Source organism: Schistocerca nitens, chromosome 4 (genome assembly GCF_023898315.1).
Source record: "Schistocerca nitens isolate TAMUIC-IGC-003100 chromosome 4, iqSchNite1.1, whole genome shotgun sequence".
Lineage (NCBI taxonomy): Eukaryota > Metazoa > Arthropoda > Insecta > Orthoptera > Acrididae > Schistocerca > Schistocerca nitens.
The window spans coordinates 182558050-182575988 of NC_064617.1; the positions used below are offsets into that span (position 1 = coordinate 182558050).

Below are 17939 nucleotides of genomic sequence, written 5' to 3' on the forward strand. Positions count from 1 at the left end.
TGGTGCCAATTCCCTCCAGCACTACTTCAGACGTTAGTCGAGTCCATGCCGCGTCGTGTTGCGGCAGTTCTGCCTGGCCGCCGATGCTCTACACGATATTAGGCAGGTGTACAAGTATCTGGCGCTCCAATGTACACTACCGGCCATTAAAATTGCTACACCAAGAAGAATTGCAGATGATAGACGGGTATTCATTGGACAAATATATTATACTAGAACTGACATGTGATTACATTCTCACGCAATTTGGGTGCATAGATCCTGAGAAATCAGTACCCAGAACAACCACCTCTCGCCGTATTAACGGCCTTGATACGCCTGGGCATTGAGTCAAACAGAGCTTAGATGGCGTGTACAAGTACAGCTGCCCATGCAGCTTCAACACGATACAACAGTTCATCAAGAGTAGTGACTGGCGTATTGTGACGAGCCAGTTGCTCGGCAACCATTGACCAGACGTTTTCAATTGGTGAGAGATCTAGAGAATGTGCTGGCCAGGGCAGCAGTCGAACATTTTCTGTATCCAGAAATGCCCATACAGGACTTGCAGCATGCAGTCGTGCATTATCCTGCTGAAATGTAGGGTTTCGCAGGGATCGAATGAAGGGTAGATCCACGGGTCGTAACACAACTGAAATGTAACGTCCACTGTTCAAAGTGCTGTCAACGCGAACAAGAGGTGACCAAGACGTGTAACCAACGGCACCCTATACCATCAAGCCGCGTGATACGCCAGTATGGCGATGACGAATACACTCTTCCAATGTGCGTTCACCGCGATGTCGCCAAACACGGATGCAACCATCATGATGCTGTAAACAGAACCTGGATTCATTCGAAGAAAGGACGTTTTGTCATTCGTGCAGCCAGGTTCGTCGTTCAGTACACCATCGCAGGCGCTCCTGTCTATGATGCAGCGTCAAGGGTAACCGCAGCCATGGTCTCCGAGCTGATAGTCCATGCTGCTGCAAACGTCGTCGAACTGTTCGTGCAGATGGTTGTTGTCTTGCAAACGTCCCCATCTGTTGACTCAGGGATCGAAACGTGGCTGCACGTTCCATTACAGCCAGGTGGATAAGATGCCTGTCATCTCGAGTGCTAGTGATACGAGGCCGTTGGGATCCAGCACGGCGTTCCGTATTACACTCCTGAACCCACCGATTCCATATACTGCTAACAGTCAATGGATCTCGTCCAACGCGAGGAGCAATGTCGCGATACGATAAACCGCAATCGGGATAGGCTACAATCCGACCTTTATCAGAGTCGGAAACGTGATGGTACGCATTTCTCCTCCTTACACGAGGCATCACAACAACGTTTCACCAGACAACGCCGGTCAACTGCTGTTTGTGTATGAGAAATCGGTTGGAAACTTTCCTCATGACAGCACGTTGTAGGTGTCGCCACCGGCGCCGACCTTGCGTGAATGATCTGAAAAGCTAATCATTTGCATATCACACCATCTTCTTCCTGTCGGCTAAATTTCGCGTCTGTAGCACGTCATCTTCGTAGTGTAAAAATTTTGCCGGCCGGAGTGGCTGAGCGGTTCCAGGCGCTACAATGTGGAACCGCGTGATTGCTACGGTCACAGGTTCGAATCCTGCCTCGGACATGGATGTTTGTGATGTCCTTAGGTTAGTTAGGTTTAAGTAGTTCTAAGGTCTAGGGGACTGATGACGTCAGCAGTTAAGTCCCATAGTGCTCAGAGCCATTTGAACCATTTTTGTAGCAATTTTAATGGCGAGTAGTGTATATTCAACCAGGATTATTGTGTCAGTAGTACTACTGAGCGTGTCAGTGGTGCAATAGAACCTTCTTAGTGACCAGTGTTATGTCTGCACGGTATACTCGCCGTCAATCTGCGTCCAGCGCTTTGCGGAGTTCGGATGAAGCCGTAGCTGTAGTATGCCTTGTCGAGGCACGACAATTGCGCCAGGCAGTGGCCAGGAAACTTGAAGTGACGTAAATGAAGCTACGGTGGCGCGCTGAGTGTTGGGGGCGCATTGTCTGGAGGCTGCAGTGGGGCCGCACTGTGACCGATATTCAAATGGGCGGCGCGGCACAGTGGCTGGGGCGGCAGCTGGCGCGTGCTGCAGGCGGCGGGCGGCGGGCGGCGGGCGGCGGGCGGCGGGCGGCGAGCGGCCGGCATGTGAGATGAGGCGAGGCGAGCAGAACGGAGGAGGGGCCCAATTAACATGCATCGGTCTTGCCCCGCCCCGCGCCGCCCGGCCCGGAACGTAATTACGCCCGGCTGGGCCGGCCCGCAGTCTGCACCGCGGGGGCAGGCCACAAGAGCCCGGCTCCGGGCTGCTTGGGCGGCCTCCAGCCGCTGTCGACGGCTGCCAAACGGCCGCTATTCAGCGCGCCTAATGTCTGCATCTGCCGCCCGCCGGAAATCGCTCAGCGCGCTGCTTTCCTATCGCAGTTTAGCTCAGTTCGCAAATCTCTCGTCGCGAACGCACTAAATTCGTTTTTCTTCGTGGTGAGCCCTTTCTTTTCTTTTCGTTTCCGAGAAAAAGGATGGCACACGCAGTAGATTGATGAAGATCTAAAAAAATGTCAATCTCCATCTCCATCTACATCATTACTCTGCAATACACAATTAAGTGCCTGGCAGAGGGTTCATCGAACCACCTTAAGCTATTTCTTTACCCTTCCAATCTCTAACGGCACGCATGGAAAACAAGCTCTTTAACCTTGCTGAGCGAGTGCTGACTTCTCTTATTTTATTATGATTATCATTTCTCCCTACGTACACTAGTGGCCATTAAAATTGCTGCACCACGAAGATGACGTGCTACAGACGCGAAATTTAACCGACACGAAAAAGATGCCGTGGTATGCAAATGATTAGCTTTTCAGAGCATTCACGCAAGGTCGGCGCCGGTGGCGACACCTACAACGTGCTGACATGAGGAAAGTTTCCAACCGATTTCTCATACACAAACAGCAGTTGACCGGCGTTGTCTGGTGAAACGTTGTTGTGATGCCTCGTGTAAGAAGGAGAAATGCGTACCAACACGTTTCCGACTTGGTAAAGGTCGGATTGTAGCCTATCGCGATTGCGGCTTGTCGTATCGCGACACTCCTCGCGTTGGTTGTGATCCAATGACTGTTAGCAGAATGTGGAATCGGTCGGTTCAGGAGGGTAATACGGAACACCGTGCTGGATCCCAACGGCCTCGTATCACTAGCAGTCGAGATGACAGCCATCTTATCCGCATGACTGTAACGGATCGTGCTGCCACGTCTCGATCCCTGAGTCAACAGATGGGGACGTTTGCAAGACAACAATCATCTGCACGAACAGTTCGACGACGTTTGCAGCAGCATGGACTATCAGCTCGGAGACCGTGGCTGCGGTTACCCTGGACGCTGCACACAGACAGGAGCGCCTTCGATGATGTACTCAACGACGAACCTGAGCGCACGAATGGCAAAACATCATTTTTTCGGATGAATCCAGGTTCTGTTTACAGCAAGATGATAGTCGTATCCGTGTTTGGTGACATCGTGGTGAACGCACATTGAAAGCGTGTATTCGTCATCCCGATACTGGCGTATCACCCTGCATGATGGTATGGGGTGCCATTGGTTACACGTCTCGGTCGCCTCTTGTTCGCATTGACGGCACTTTGAACAGTGGACGTTACATTTCAGTTGTGTTACGACCCGTGGCTCTACCCTTCATTCGATCCCTGCGAAACCCTACATTTCAGCAGGATAATACACGACCGCATGTTGCAGGTCCTGTACGGGTCTTCTGGATACAGAAAATGTTCGAACGCTGCCCTGGATAGCACATTCTCCAGATCTCTCAGCAATTGAAAACGTCTGGTCAATGGTGGCCGAGCAACTGGCTCGTCACAATACGCCAGTCACTACTGTTCAAATGTGTGTGAAGTCCAATGGGACTTAACTGCTAAGGTCATCAGTCCCTAAGCTTACACACTACTTAACCTAAATTATCCTACGGACAAACACACACACCCCTGCCCGGGAGGACTTGAACCTCCGCCGGGACCAGCCGCTCAGTCCATGACTGCAGCACCTTAGACCGCTCGGCTAATCCCTCGCGGCCCAGTCACTACTCTTGATGAAGTGTGGTCTCGTGGTGAAGCTGCATGGGCAGCTGTACGTGTACACGCCATCCAAGTTCTGTTTGATTCAATGCCCGGGCGTATCAAGGCCATTATTACTGCCAGAGGTGGTTGTTCTGGGTACTGATTTCTGAGGATCTATTCACCCAAATTGCGTGTAAATGTAATCACATGTCAGTTCTAGTATAATATATTTCTCCAATGAATACCCGTTTATTATCTGCATTTCTTCTTGGTGTAGCAATTTTAATGGCCAGTAGTGTAGATGGACGCAAAAAAAAAAAATTTCACAGTAGAAGGAGGAAGTTGTTGATTCAAATATCAAGAGAAGATCCTGCCGCAATGAACAACTCCTTTGCTTTAACGATTGCCACACCAACTCACGTATCATGTCCGTAGCACTCTCTGCCCTGTTTGGTGATAATACAAAAGGAGCTACCGTTCTTTGAAATTTTTTGATGTCCTCCTTTTGTCCTATCTGATGCGGATTGCACACCACAAAGCAATACTCCAGTATATAGTGGCTAAGCGTGGTGTAATCAATATCTTTAATGCATCTGTTGCACTTTGTATTTGCCACTAAACAGCAGTCTTTGGTTTCCTTTCCGCACGACATTATCTATGGGATAGTTCCAATTTAAGTTATATTTCACTGTAATCCATAAACATTTACTTGAATTTACAGCCTTTAGATTAGTGTCATTTATCGTGTAGCCGAATTTTAGGGGGTTTCTTTGTTGCGCTCATGTAAATGACTTCACACTGTTCAGTATTTAGAACCAACTGCCCCTTTTCGTACCACAGAGTTATTTCGCCTAAATCGTTTTGCAGTTGGCTTTGATCATCTGATATCTTTTGAAGACCGTTAATCACAGCATCATCTGCAAGAACCGAAGAGGGCTGCTCAGATTGTCTTCTAAATCGTTTATGTAGATCAGCAGCAGCAGAGCGTATATAACACATCCTTGGGGAACGCCAGATAATGCATCTCTTTTACTCGAATACTTTTCGTCAGTTAGTATGAACTGTGAGTTTTCTGACAGGAAATCTCGAATCCAGTCGTACAACTGAGACGATACTCCATAGGCACGCAATTTGATTAGAAATCGCTTCTGAGGAATGATGTCAAGAGCCTTCTGGAAATCTAAAAAATGTGAAATTAGTTCGATGTCCCCTGTCGATAGCATCTGTGAGAATGAAGAGCTAGTTCTGTTTCAAAAGTACGATATTTTCTGAATCCTTGCTGACTATTTGCCAATAAATCGTTTTGTTCGAGTTAATAAAGGTTCGAACACTGTATACGTTCCAAAGTTTTACTGCCAATCGACGTTAGTGGTAAGGGTCTGTACCGCAGCAGATTACTCCTATTTCCTTTCTTGAGTTCTGACGTGGCTTGTGCAATTTTCCAGTGCTTACATACGCATGTTTCAATGAGCTATCGGTTTATATGATTGCTAAGTATGGAGCTATAGTACCATCATAAAGAAACCTGACTGGTATAAAATCTGGATCGGAAACCTTACCTTTATTAAGTGATTTAAGTTGCTTTGCCACACCGAGGTTATCTACATCTAAGTTACTCATGTTGGCAGTTGTTCCAGATTCGAATCCTGAAATATTTAGTCAGTCTGCCTTGGTGAAGCTATTTCGGGAAACGGTATTTAATATCTCTGCTTTAGTGGCACTGTCGTCAGCGACTTCTACATTGTTGTCGCACAGTGAAGGTATTTTTATCTTTATCCGGAGAAAAGAACTGTAAGGAGTGTGTATCACTGCACACTCATTTCCACATTCTCTGTGGTCTGGGTCATTTTGTTTTGGCTCCTCTAGCGGCATGATACGGTACTGTGTGGCAGGAATTACAGTGTCCACCAGGACTGGAGGCATATTACTTGTTTTTTAAAAAAAATGTCACATATTACTAAAGGGGTTAGTGCTGATCAAATCTAGAGGAAAAATTCGTATAATTATATGTACTGAAACCAGTTGGTCAGTAATAGTCATCCGAAGATGACATCAAATCTTGTCACCAAAAATTCGTGCAATATCAACGACTATAAGAATTTAAAATCCTTCGTGTGTTGTAAACACATTCTCGCCAGTGCTGATCGTCATCGAAGTCTGTCGTGTGTTTGCCACCCACGATCCGGTTCTGGAGAGTTGCGCTGATCAACAATGTCAGAAATTAAGTCCGCCTTGATACACCTTGTTATTCGTTTATTTATTTATTTTCCCAAACTAGTTTTGGCGAAAAAGTCTTCATCATCAGTGGGATTTTTAATCCAAAACATGCCGAAAATAACATGGTCATACACAGTGGCACATTGTTACATTTTTACTATTCGTTTTTTGAAATATAGTTTTCTATGGTTAATTTCATACTACCTTATTTATTGTATGTTACAGCATGTTTTTGAGAATTATTGTCGCTGTTTGCGACATATTTTCTGTGCGCTTTTTTTGGCCGTTTTTGCTCAGCGAACATCATGTCATCTGCAACTATGTTAGCGGCTGTTAGTAAAGAAAATACTGAAATATGAACTTCGTATGTCAGCCATATACACTTTGAGTTGCGGTAGTATTGTGGAGTCCAGTTATTTGGCGTGTACTGAGCTGGTACTTACCCACAACACTACCGCAACCCCATGTGTATATTGCTGACATACGAAGTTCACCTTTTAGTATTTTGTTTGCTGACAGCCGCTCACACAGTTGCAGATGACATGATGTTCACTGAGTAAAAACGACAAAAAAAGCAGCACACAGAAAATATGTCGCAAACAGCGACAATAATTCTCAAAAACGTGCTGTAAGATACAGTAAATATGGTAGTCTGAAGGCGTCCATAGAAAACTATATTTCAAAAAACGAATAGCAAAAATGTAATAACGTGCCACTGTGTTTCTATAAGCATGCTATTTTCTGCTCGTTTTAGATTAAAAAACCCACTGAGGATGGTGATATTTGTCGCCGAAACTAGTATGGGAAAATAAAGAAATAAACGAATAACAAAGTGTTTTGCATCAAGGCGGACTCAATTTCTGATATGCAAACACGGACCAAATGGAAGAGTTCCAAGATAAAATAAGTTGCGCTGATATCGTATCTGTTTCCTGCGTCTGCAGGTGACTGCCGTTCCACCGAGCAGTTCAGTGTCTGACGACATTCTAGTTCCATCAACTATTTACTCCATCCCCTGTGGCTACTTACTCAGCAATTATCTCCTGTGTAAATCATCACGAGTGTACAGAACCCTTGAGCACTGGAAATTTGTTTGCCAGTGGCGTGCCAATTACGTCCTCCTTTTCTTTAATGGTTTATCGTAGGTTGAGGAAACAACGGAGAGAGACGCGTGACTAGATAAAGGCACAGGTCGTTTCGATCTATAAGAAGGGTCGCAACACGACCCGCAGAACTGCAGACCTGTATCACCGAGTACTAAGGGACGAAAGTAGCTTACGCATGATGCTGACGTACCCTCACTTTGGGGGAGAAGGGAAAAGGTAATGCACCCAGGAACAACGTCGGCCAAGCTCATTTTGGTGGTCCACATGTTGTGGTAAAAGGAATCATAATTTTACTTGGACGTACTGATCTCCAAATCTTTGAACATGGTATACTCACCGGTCAGAGTTACTGTGACACTGTACTCTTTCCCCATGTGCGTCTTTACAGGTGAGCGTTTGGTCCTGACGATGCGCTAAACGCATCGCTGGTGGAGAAACTCTTGGAACGAGAGGATATTCGGTGAATGGACTGGCCTCACCGTTCCGCCGGCTTAAATCCTATTTAGCACGTGTGAGATGTGTTGGGCAGACGTATTGCGGGACGTCCACGACGACCAACGAACATCCAACCTTTGTCAACAGTGCAGGTGGACAAATGGTTGCCGCGAGGAGTGGCCGCGTGGTCAGGGGCGCCATGTCACGGATTACGCGGTCCCTCCCGCCGGAGATTCGAGTCCACCCTCGGGCATTGGTGTGTGTGTCGTTATTAGCATAAGTTAGTTTAAGTAGTGTGTAAGTCTAGGGATCGATGACCTCAGCAGTTTGGTCCCTTAGGAATTCACACATATTTGAATATTTTTGGAGAAATGGTACGCCCTACCACTAGAACTTCTTACCAATCTTGTGGTCAACATGGGTGCACTTGCAGAGCATGAATTGACGTCCGTAGTGATCACACACCCTATTAACAACCCTCTTTCGCCTTTTTTAATGTCTAGGGGACCATTATAAATGCTGGTGGCTTCTGTGTAACTTCTGAATGAAAGTGTCATTTCTGTTCATCTCATCGCGTATCTCTTTCAGCTGCCTTCTGTACTATACTGTAGAAATTCTTTCTATTTATCGTCCAAGTTTCATCGAGCTGTATTACTTGGCAATAACATGTTATGCGAAAGTTACTTTCATCCTTAATCATTGCACACCAGTGTAATTTGACTCCGATACTAATGCCCTGAAAACATTTTCCTACTTTACAAAATTCTGACGCATTAATGATCCACAACGCAAACTGACTTCTATCAGTGATATTACGTAGTGACCACGCATTCATAGCGCAACGTAATATATTAAGAGGCCTTCAGTATGTGCAGTACAAATGCAAACATGATTTTAAATCATTCTAACACAACCTATGAGGTGCGTCTTCTCTTACAGAGAAAACACGTGTACTGCAGATATAAACTGCAGCTTGTATGCTTAACATCTGTTAGTAAGAAGCATGAATCTCAAAAGATCCAACTCTGGATGCAATGAGGACTGCAGCACGTGACTTGATGTTTTCTACAGCTCAAATCTACCTTACAGTAATTGAAAGCTGCATCCAAAAAAGAAAGATACCGTATCTGTCGAAAACAGTTTTTCATTATATTATCCCTGCGGAAGGCAGTGAAGTGTACTCAGTGAGCTACGAACGTGAGAAAAGGATAATTAAGCACACATAGCATGACAATAACTGCTATGCGAAAGTGATATGGACTTACGCTTCGCCCTCCTTTTATCACTTCCTGCAGATCCTCTAACGCCATACACTCCGCCTAGCCTTTCGGATCTGCTTACCCTCCCCCAACCGCAGCTTCTACTAACTTATAAAATTCTCCAGCCTTCCATCTTGAACACCTTCGAATATCCTACGTAAACTCGACAGCCGGCCGAAGTGGCCGTGCGGTTAAAGGCGCTGCAGTCTGGAACCGCAAGACCGCTACGGTCGCAGGTTCGAATCCTGCCTCGGGCATGGATGTTTGTGATGTCCTTAGGTTAGTTAGGTTTAACTAGTTCTAAGTTCTAGGGGACTAATGACCTCAGCAGTTGAGTCCCATAGTGCTGAGAGCCATTTGAACCATTTTTTTTTAAACTCGACATTACCCCTCCCCCTAGTTTCCGCCTGCTCCCTGGTGCTGGTATTCTGCCGCACCTCTACCAACATTCCCCCAACGCTACAGCTCCACATCCTCCGCGTCCTCTCCCAACGAAGCTTCCAATCACTTTCCCGTACTGGACCTTGAAATCCGGCCCTCTATTTACCCGTCCTACCAGATCTAGGAGATACCTACCACTCTTACCTTGTCAGGGCTCCCTTCGCCTCCAACCCTATTCACCCACTTCCTACGTCTTGATTCGGAACCGCATCCCTCTTCAGTCTTCCCCCGTCCCTCTCCAAACATCCACCCACACAAACCTCTTCCTGTGCACTTCCTTTAAATGCTACGTTCCTCTGATTCCCTTCTCCCTGGCAGTCAACAGCCTCTCATCTCTTCACTCGTCTATTTATGTCTTTTAATCAGTCAAAACATCTGCCTTTCCTTTTTACCTTATCCAACTGTCTATCTATATTTAAATATTCGTGAGCGACAAACATTCTCCATTTATCCGTGTCCATTTTTAAATTAATCACAAAACCAATATGTTATATTCAACTTTCGCAACCGACGATTTGTATTTTTGTCGGGCAAAACGTCTATTTCTGTCAACCGCCATGTCTAGCTTGATATTATGTTTTTAAAATTATTAGTCTCCTGTGGCTGAAGAGCGGCACATTGTGTCCGCTGACAGCTCACCTGGCCTCCCTCCAATTTGGGGCGGTGCAGGTAAAATAACAATAAAGAAGAAAATTGACGATAAATATAAAGTTTAGAAATATTTACGGCAGGAAAAATAATAAAATACAGAGTTCGAATTAAGGCACGTTATCAGTCGAAAATTAAGCATGAAAGTTCAAAAACGTGGACTATATATACATGTTCTCCATATATATATATACAGGGTCTCTCGCTTCCTGCGCCCGGGTTCCCGGGTTCGATTCCCGGCGGGGTCAGGGATTTTCTCTGCCTCGTGATGACTGGGTGTTGTGTGATGTTCTTAGGTTAGTTAGGTTTAAGTAGTTCTAAGTTCTAGGGGACTGATGACCATAGATGTTAAGTCCCATAGTGCTCAGAGCCATTTTTTTATATACAGGGTCAGTCACTAAATACTGCCACCTAGAATAACTCCGAAAGTATGATACTAGCTGAAAAGTTTGTGGGACAAATGTTGCATGGGATAACGGGAGCCATAATATGACGTTGATTTTCTGGTTGCTAGGTGGGGTGGCGTTAGAGATATGAAGGCCGACTTCGTTTTTTTTAAAATGGGATACCATAGTTTGGTACTTATTTTCTGATAGCGGCTATAGAGATGAATCCAATGATGTGTAACAGTAAGGTCTTTGAAGGTCAACGGATGTCAAGAAGGTGGCATGAACGTTCATTTACAGAAGGTGTTCGAAGTGATGACCGTTGGTATCAGTGCAGTGCTGCAGTCTTCTTATTATGGATTAAGTGGTATTCCCTATCACAGAGCACATGCTATGACAATTCTCTCTCGTATATTGTGCAAATAGTAAATACTCGCCGAATACGGCGTATCCATCTAACGTGCCATTGACATGTAAACATCATTCGACGGTTTCGCAATACAACACTAATAGGAACGGTAAGACTAGTATCGTCGAATCAAGAGAATGTGAGTGGTGTATTCCTTCGAAGAACAAGTAGATATGCTTCTCATTTATGGAGAAACCCAACCAAATTCAGTGAGATCTAGAGACATACGCTGCAAGATATCCTCAACGTACTCACCCTACACGTCGTACATTTAAATATGTGTATGATAAATTGAGAACAACTGTATCTTTAACGCATCGGAAACATATCCGGCAAAGGAGGGAGAGTTACTAACGAGGAAACGGAAATTAGTACTCTTGCCTTTCTGGTTCGAGACCCTTGTATTAGTTCCCCTCAAATCGCATGGGAATCTGGCATGAGTCAGAGTAGTAGCCGGCCGCGGTGGCCGTGCGGATCTGGAGCTGCAGTCCGGAACCGCGGGGCTGCTACGGTCGCAGGTTCGAATCCTGCCTCGGGCATGGGTGTGTGATGTCCTTAGGTTAGTTAGGTTTAAGTAGTTCTAAGTTCTAGGGGACTTATGACCTAAGATGTTGAGTCCCATAGTGCTCAGAGCCATTTTTTTCAGAGTAGTATTGTTCGTGTTCTGCATTGCCATAAATATGATCATGCTCCACCAAGAATTAACTGGTACGGATTGTATGCGTCACATTGAATTGTGATGATGGGCTCAACTTCAGATTCAGAGGGATGACACATTTATTAATTGGATTTTATTTACTGAAGAGGCTACATTCACGACCCATCGAAATGTTAATTTGCATAACATGCATTATTGGGAAATTTAAAATCCATATTGGCTGCCATAAGTTGCACACCAAAAACAGTGGTCGATGAATGTATGGTGTGGGATTCTGGAGGACAGGGTTAGAGGCCTCTATTTCATCGAAGGAAATCTTAATGGTGGGAAGTATACCACGTTCCTGCAAGAAACATTAGGTCTGTTATTGGATGAAATACCTTTAGGAATAAGGTGCAGAATGTGATATCAACACGATGGGTGTCCGGCACATATTACACTGATGGCTAGAAATGAGTTGCAGTGGCAATTCCTAAATCGTTGGATTGGACGCAGAGGAGATGTGTTGTGGTCGGCTCGTTCGCTAGACTTGATGCCTCTGGATTTTTTCTTGTGGAGATTCGAAAAAACATTGTTTATAAAGACCTTCCAACTACACCTGAAGATATGCGAGAGAGAATTGTCAGATCATGTGCTTCGATAATTGCCGATGTAATAAGGAATACCACTCAATCCATGATAAGAGGAATGCAGCACTGCATTGATACCAATGGTCATCACTTCGAACACCTTCTGTAAATGACGTTCATGCCACATTTTTGACCTTCGTTGACCTTCAAAGATATTACTGTTACACATCATTGGATTCGTCTCGATAGCCACTATCAGAAAATAAGTACCAAACTATGGCATCCCATTTGAAAAACAAAGTTGACTTTCATATCTCTGAAGCGACCCCACCTAGGAACAAAAGACCAACGTTATATTATGGCCCCCTTTTCCCACGCAAGTTTTGTCCCACAAACTTTTCAGCTCCTCTCATACTTTCGGAGCTATTCTTGGTGGCAATAGTTAGTGACTCACCCTGTATATATCGTAATATTATTAAATGAGTGCGTGAGTAACATGGCATATATTCGTGAATGACTTGAAGAAAAACGAATATTGATCCCTGTACTGTGAGCAAAGCTTTAATTCTACAGTAGCCGAGCGGTCTAGGGCGCTGCAGTCATGGACTGTGCGGCTGGTCCCGGCGGAGGTTCGAGTCCTCCCTCAGGCATGGGTGTGTGTGTTTGTGCTTAGGATAATTTAGGTGAAGTAGTGCGTAAGCTTAGGGACTGATGATAAGGTTTCCCACACATTTGAACATTTTTTTTAAATTTAATTTAATTAATTTTTTTTTTTTTTTTGAGCCTGGGGAGGTGTTTGAGCCGTACGGCAATAGGTTAGTGAGTTACTTAGACACAGAAAGACAACCTTAAGGGAGTGGAATTTGATGTACTATCTTTGAACACTATGTTTCAGTTCTGTGTCACTCAGCGGCGATTTAATGATTGCTGTAGACGACAAAGAGACTCGAAGTTTATTACTCGTACAATAGTCATCCCTGCTCTACCTACCCTGTTACATTTTCCTTTTCACGCACCAGAAAGTCAGACCAGCGAACAACTCCAACAGTAACATTCGCGAATTTAATAGGAAGGGGCGGTAAATGAGGGTGGTGCTCTATTTATCAGCAGCCACACAGCACACACCGGCCTCCACAGTACAGCTTTAGATACAGAGCATGGTGTTAATCGTTGAGTGCACTTGTAAAATGGATTCGCGTTAACAGTCATAGCTCCTGTATTATCGCGATGAAACGCGACATTAACAGACGAGTTGCGACGCAGCACCGAAGAAATTATTCAGTTTTATTTGAGTCACGACGCCACGCCACTTCCAAATTGATCATCTGCGTCTGTAAAAACACCAAGGGGAGGCACCCCCCGAGCGGAAGTTCCGCTTCTGTCTGGCGCTCGCTACGTGAACAATTTTCTCAACAGACGACCGCGCCGTCAGTCTGTAAGGGGATGGGAGGGTTTCGGCAGGGACGGGGTGAGTGAGAAACGGCCCGAGGGCTGAATATTGGTATGTAGCCCGAGTTAATTAATAGGCCGATTTAATTTTTCCCCCGCAGAGCAGATGCTATCTGGTGGGCGGATATTAACTCCTTGTTCTTAGTCCGCGCGTACCCTCCCTCCGAGCGGCCCAGCGCGGACCCAGTGCGCCCAACCCTTACGGCGGGGAGGCGGCGCTGCTGCTATTTAATATGCACGCTTTTATAACATCCCCCCGATGCGCAGAAGGTAGGCCTATGTTATTTTAAACGACCTCAATTTCCCCTAAAATATGCTATTAACCGGCGCGGCCTGGAAGCGCCTGGAAGCGGCCGGCTGGCTCCAGTTCGCCTCCTTGGATGGAGCGGACGGCTGCGCCCGCTTCCTCCAAACTGCGCGGCGCCACTTTCAGGGCGAACGCCACTCCGCCACTCCACACCGCGCCGGCCAAATTTAATTACGCGCCGCCTCGCTGCTAATGGAGGAGAGCTCTAATTGAAAATTACATATTCATACTGGCAGCTTTAGTGGTGTCCGTTACTCCTCGGTAGCTTCGGTTCTCCGGCCATTACGGCAGGAGGTACTAAAGCGAAATACTACTGGCGGGGCGGCGGCGTCTCGAGAGACCGAAGTGCCCCTGGGCCCCTGGAGGCAGTTCTTAAGCACGCTGTCTCTGCTCTCGCTTTCACTCCTGTGTTGGTTACCAACCTTTACTTCTCGCCTCTCACGATAGATACGTCGTTTGCCAATATCACACTGAAGAGCCAAACAAAGTGGTACACCTGCCTAATATCGCCGGCGGTTCTAGGCGCTACAGTCCGGAACCGCGGGACTGCTACTGTCGCAGGTTCGAATCCTGCCTCGGGCACGGATGTGTGTGGTGTCCTCAGGGGACTGATGACCTAAGATGTTAAGTCCCATAGTGCTCATAGCCATTTGAACCATTTTGAACCTGCCTAATATCGTGTCGGTCCCCCGTGGACACGCAGAAGTGCCGCAACACGACGTGGCATGAATTTGACTAATGTCTGAAGTAGTGCTGGAGGGAATCGACATGATGAATCCTGAAGGGCTGTCCATAACTGTATAAGATTACGGAAGGGGCGGGGGGAAGGGGATGGAGATCTCTTCTGTACAGCACGTTGCCATGGATCTCAGATATGCTCAATAATGTTCATGTCTGGGGAGTTTGCTGGCCAGCGGAAGTGTTTAAATTCAGAAGAGTGTTCCTAGAGCCACTCTTTAGCGATTCTGGACGCGTGGGGTGTCGCATTGTTCTGCTGGAATAGCCCAAGGCCGCCGGAATGCACAATTGATATGAATACCGGAATGAAATTTTCACTCTCCGGCGGAGTGCGCACTGATATGAAACTTCCTGGCAGATTAAAACTGTGTGCTGGACCGAGACTCGAACTCGGGAACTTAGCCTTACGCGGGCAAGTGCTCTACCATCTGTGCTAACCAAGCACGACTCACGACCCGTCCTCAAAGCTTCAATTCTGCCAGTACTTCGTCTCCTACCTTCCAGACTTCACAGAAGCTCTCCTGCGAACCTTGCGGAACTAGCACTCCTGGAATAAAGGATATTGCGGAGACATGGCTTAGCCACAGCCTGGGGGATGTTTCCAGAATGAAATTTTCACTCTGTAGCGGAGTGTGCGCTTGGTAGAGTAATTGTCCGATAAAGGCAAAGGTCCCGAGTTCTAATCTCGGTCCGGCACCCAGTTTTAATCTGCCAGGAAATTTCATATCAGCGCACACTCCGCTGCAGAGTAAAAATATCATTCTCGAAACATCCCCCTCCCCAAGGCTGTGGATAAGCCATGTCTCCGCAATACTGTTTCTTTCAGAAGTGCTACTTGTGCAAGTTTCGCAGGAGAGCTTCTGTCAAGTTTGGAAGGTAGGAGACGAGGTACTGGCAGAATTAAAGCTGTGAGGACGGGTCGTGAGTTGTGCTTGGGTAGCTCAGTTGGTAGAACACTTGCCCGCGAAAGGCAAAGGTCCCGAGTTCGAGTCTCGGTCCGGCACACAGTTTTAATCTGCCAGGAAGTTTCAATGGATATGAATGGTTGCAGGTCATCAGACAGTATGCTTACGTATGTGTCACATGTCAGAGTCGTAGCTAGACATATCAGGAGTCCCATATCGCTCCAGCTGCACCACACCATTACAGAGCCTCCACCAGCCTGAACAGTCCCTTGCTGACATACAGGGTCCATGAATTCATGAGGTCGTCTCCATACCCATACACGTCTATTCGCTCGATACAATTTGAAACGAGACTCGTCCGACCAAGCAACATGTTTCTAGTCTTCAACAGCCTAATTTTGTAGTTGACGGGCCCAGGAGAGGCGTAAAGTTTTATGTTGTGCAGTCAGCAACGTTACATGAGTGGGCCTTCGGCTCCGAAAGCCCATATCGATGATGTTTCGTTGAATGGTTGACACGCGAACACTTGTTGATGGCTCAGCATTGAAATCTGCAGCAATTTGCGGAAGGGTTGCACTTCTGTCACGTTGAGCGATTCTCTTCATTCGTCGTTGATCCTGTTCTTGCAGGATTTTTTTTCTGGTTTCAGTGGAGATCTGATGTTTCACTGGAGTTCTGATATTCACAGTCAACTCGAGAAATGGTTGTACGGGAAATCCACACTTCACCGCTGCTTCGGAAATGCTGTGTCCCATCGCTCGTGCGCCGACTTTTTTTTTTTCACTAGCTGCTTATATTTTATGACCCACCGTCTAATTTCTTATGGTGGGATGTTGCCACTTAGCCGCTGTGACTGGGTCCGGGGTCCGGAGTGACTGAAAGTAACACCACACCGGCTCCCGTCCCCGCTCACACCGTTGCCCGTATCCTGCCACGTGGAGGCGGGCTCTGTTTAGATCCATTTGATATTTTTTTTTGTGCAGCATTAGAAAAACTTATAACTAATACAAAATCAAGTAAGATATTAATAAACAAAACGAATTAAATATTTAGAAAGAAGGAAGAGAACTGAATAGAGAAGGGATAGGTATAATATTGCCCGTCACCTGGTTGTGGGCGGCGGCCCGGGTCTTGGAATGACCCTCAAGACGCTGGCCGTCGCTCACGATGCCTTTAACAACTACCATCCTAAAAACTAACTTAACTAGAAGAGGTTAGGGTACGTTAAAGCTAGAAACTAAGACCTCCATGTCCAGCCTGCTAAACTATTTACGATATACAATAAAGAGGTAACTGATTTTGTGCTTGGCTCAAAGCTGCTAATGAAAGGGTACATGTGGTAAAAGTAATAAGGTAATGACGCTAACGGTTTGTGTTGAGCCTACAAGGCTCCTAGTAGAGTACATCAGGCGCAAGCACCTCCCGGCCCCGCCGACAACACGACCTGAACGGTGGTTTTCCCCGATCTACCATAGGTATCCGTCGGGTTGGGCTCAAAAGAGAGAGACCACAGTTAAGATCCTTCCATCCAGACTGTGCGCTGCCTCTTAACGGAAGGCGTAGGTCCCTTGAAGAGGTACCTACCTTTAAGCTCTTATTAGACATGGAGATGCTGTTAACTATTTACATATAAGGTGCAATCTGTTGTTAGGATTGTGTGTGACTTGTGCACCTCTTGTCGGTTGTTCCACTCTGTTCTTTGAATTTGACTTGGTTGACACTATGGATCATCCGTGCTGGACGCTTCAATATCTGTGTTTGTGCCCTGGTCTGTATCTGTTTCTTCTTCATCACTCGTGGTGCTAATCGTATCTGTGTTCCCCTGGGCATCGTGATGTCTGTTTGGACCGACTTGCCTTCGGTAGGGTCTGTTGCGCAAGTATTCTATCTGTTGGATCTTCGAGATTTCGTCCGTTAGTTTGTTGAGTTCAGTCCACCTTTCCGGGTCGCGTATTATGGCATGTAGTTCGTTCTGTGTGTTCAGGCGATTTACGTGTACTGTGTGTCTTATGTTCGCGCGTTGTCCGCAGAAGAAGACAGTATGTTCAGGGGAACCTTCTTCCCCGCATGTGCATCTATTAGTCTGCTGCAGACTCACGCGGTACAGGGCCATGTCCTGTGATGAAATGTACCATACCGCGGCTGGGATCGACATGTTTTAGTTTTAGTCATTCCCGGATGTCAGGGAAGAAGTTGTGTACACGGCGGCCCTTATCGCTGTTGGCCCACTCGCTTTGCCAGGTATCCACTCACCATGCTCTGAGTTGGCGTGTTGTCTCAATCGGTACACCAGTGATCTGACGAACCTGGTCTATTCTCCCCATCCTAAGCCAGTACATTGCTGC

General features: G+C 46.3%; 1 protein-coding gene across 1 annotated transcript; it reads right to left on the reverse strand.

The window, feature by feature from the left end:
* Nucleotides 1–1832: 1832 nt before the first annotated feature.
* LOC126252193 (protein Shroom2-like) lies at nt 1833–16781 on the reverse strand. The gene is made up of 2 exons (XM_049953064.1): nt 16701–16781; nt 1833–2342 (listed from the first exon to the last, which is right to left on the reverse strand). Exons 1-2 carry the CDS (start codon nt 16779–16781, stop codon nt 1833–1835), a joined length of 591 nt encoding a protein of 196 aa, XP_049809021.1.
* Nucleotides 16782–17939: the final 1158 nt, after the last annotated feature.

What these genes read in the sequence shown, in the direction of transcription:
- LOC126252193 (XM_049953064.1), bottom strand. Translation starts at nt 16,781, where the DNA reads ATGGTAGTTGTTAAAGGCATCGTGAGCGACGGCCAGCGTCTTGAGGGT. An exon ending in GGGCCGCCGCCCACAACCAG is followed by an intron (nt 2,343 to 16,700) that starts GTGACGGGCAAT and finishes GCCGTTTGGCAG; the next exon opens with CCGTCGACAGCGGCTGGAGG.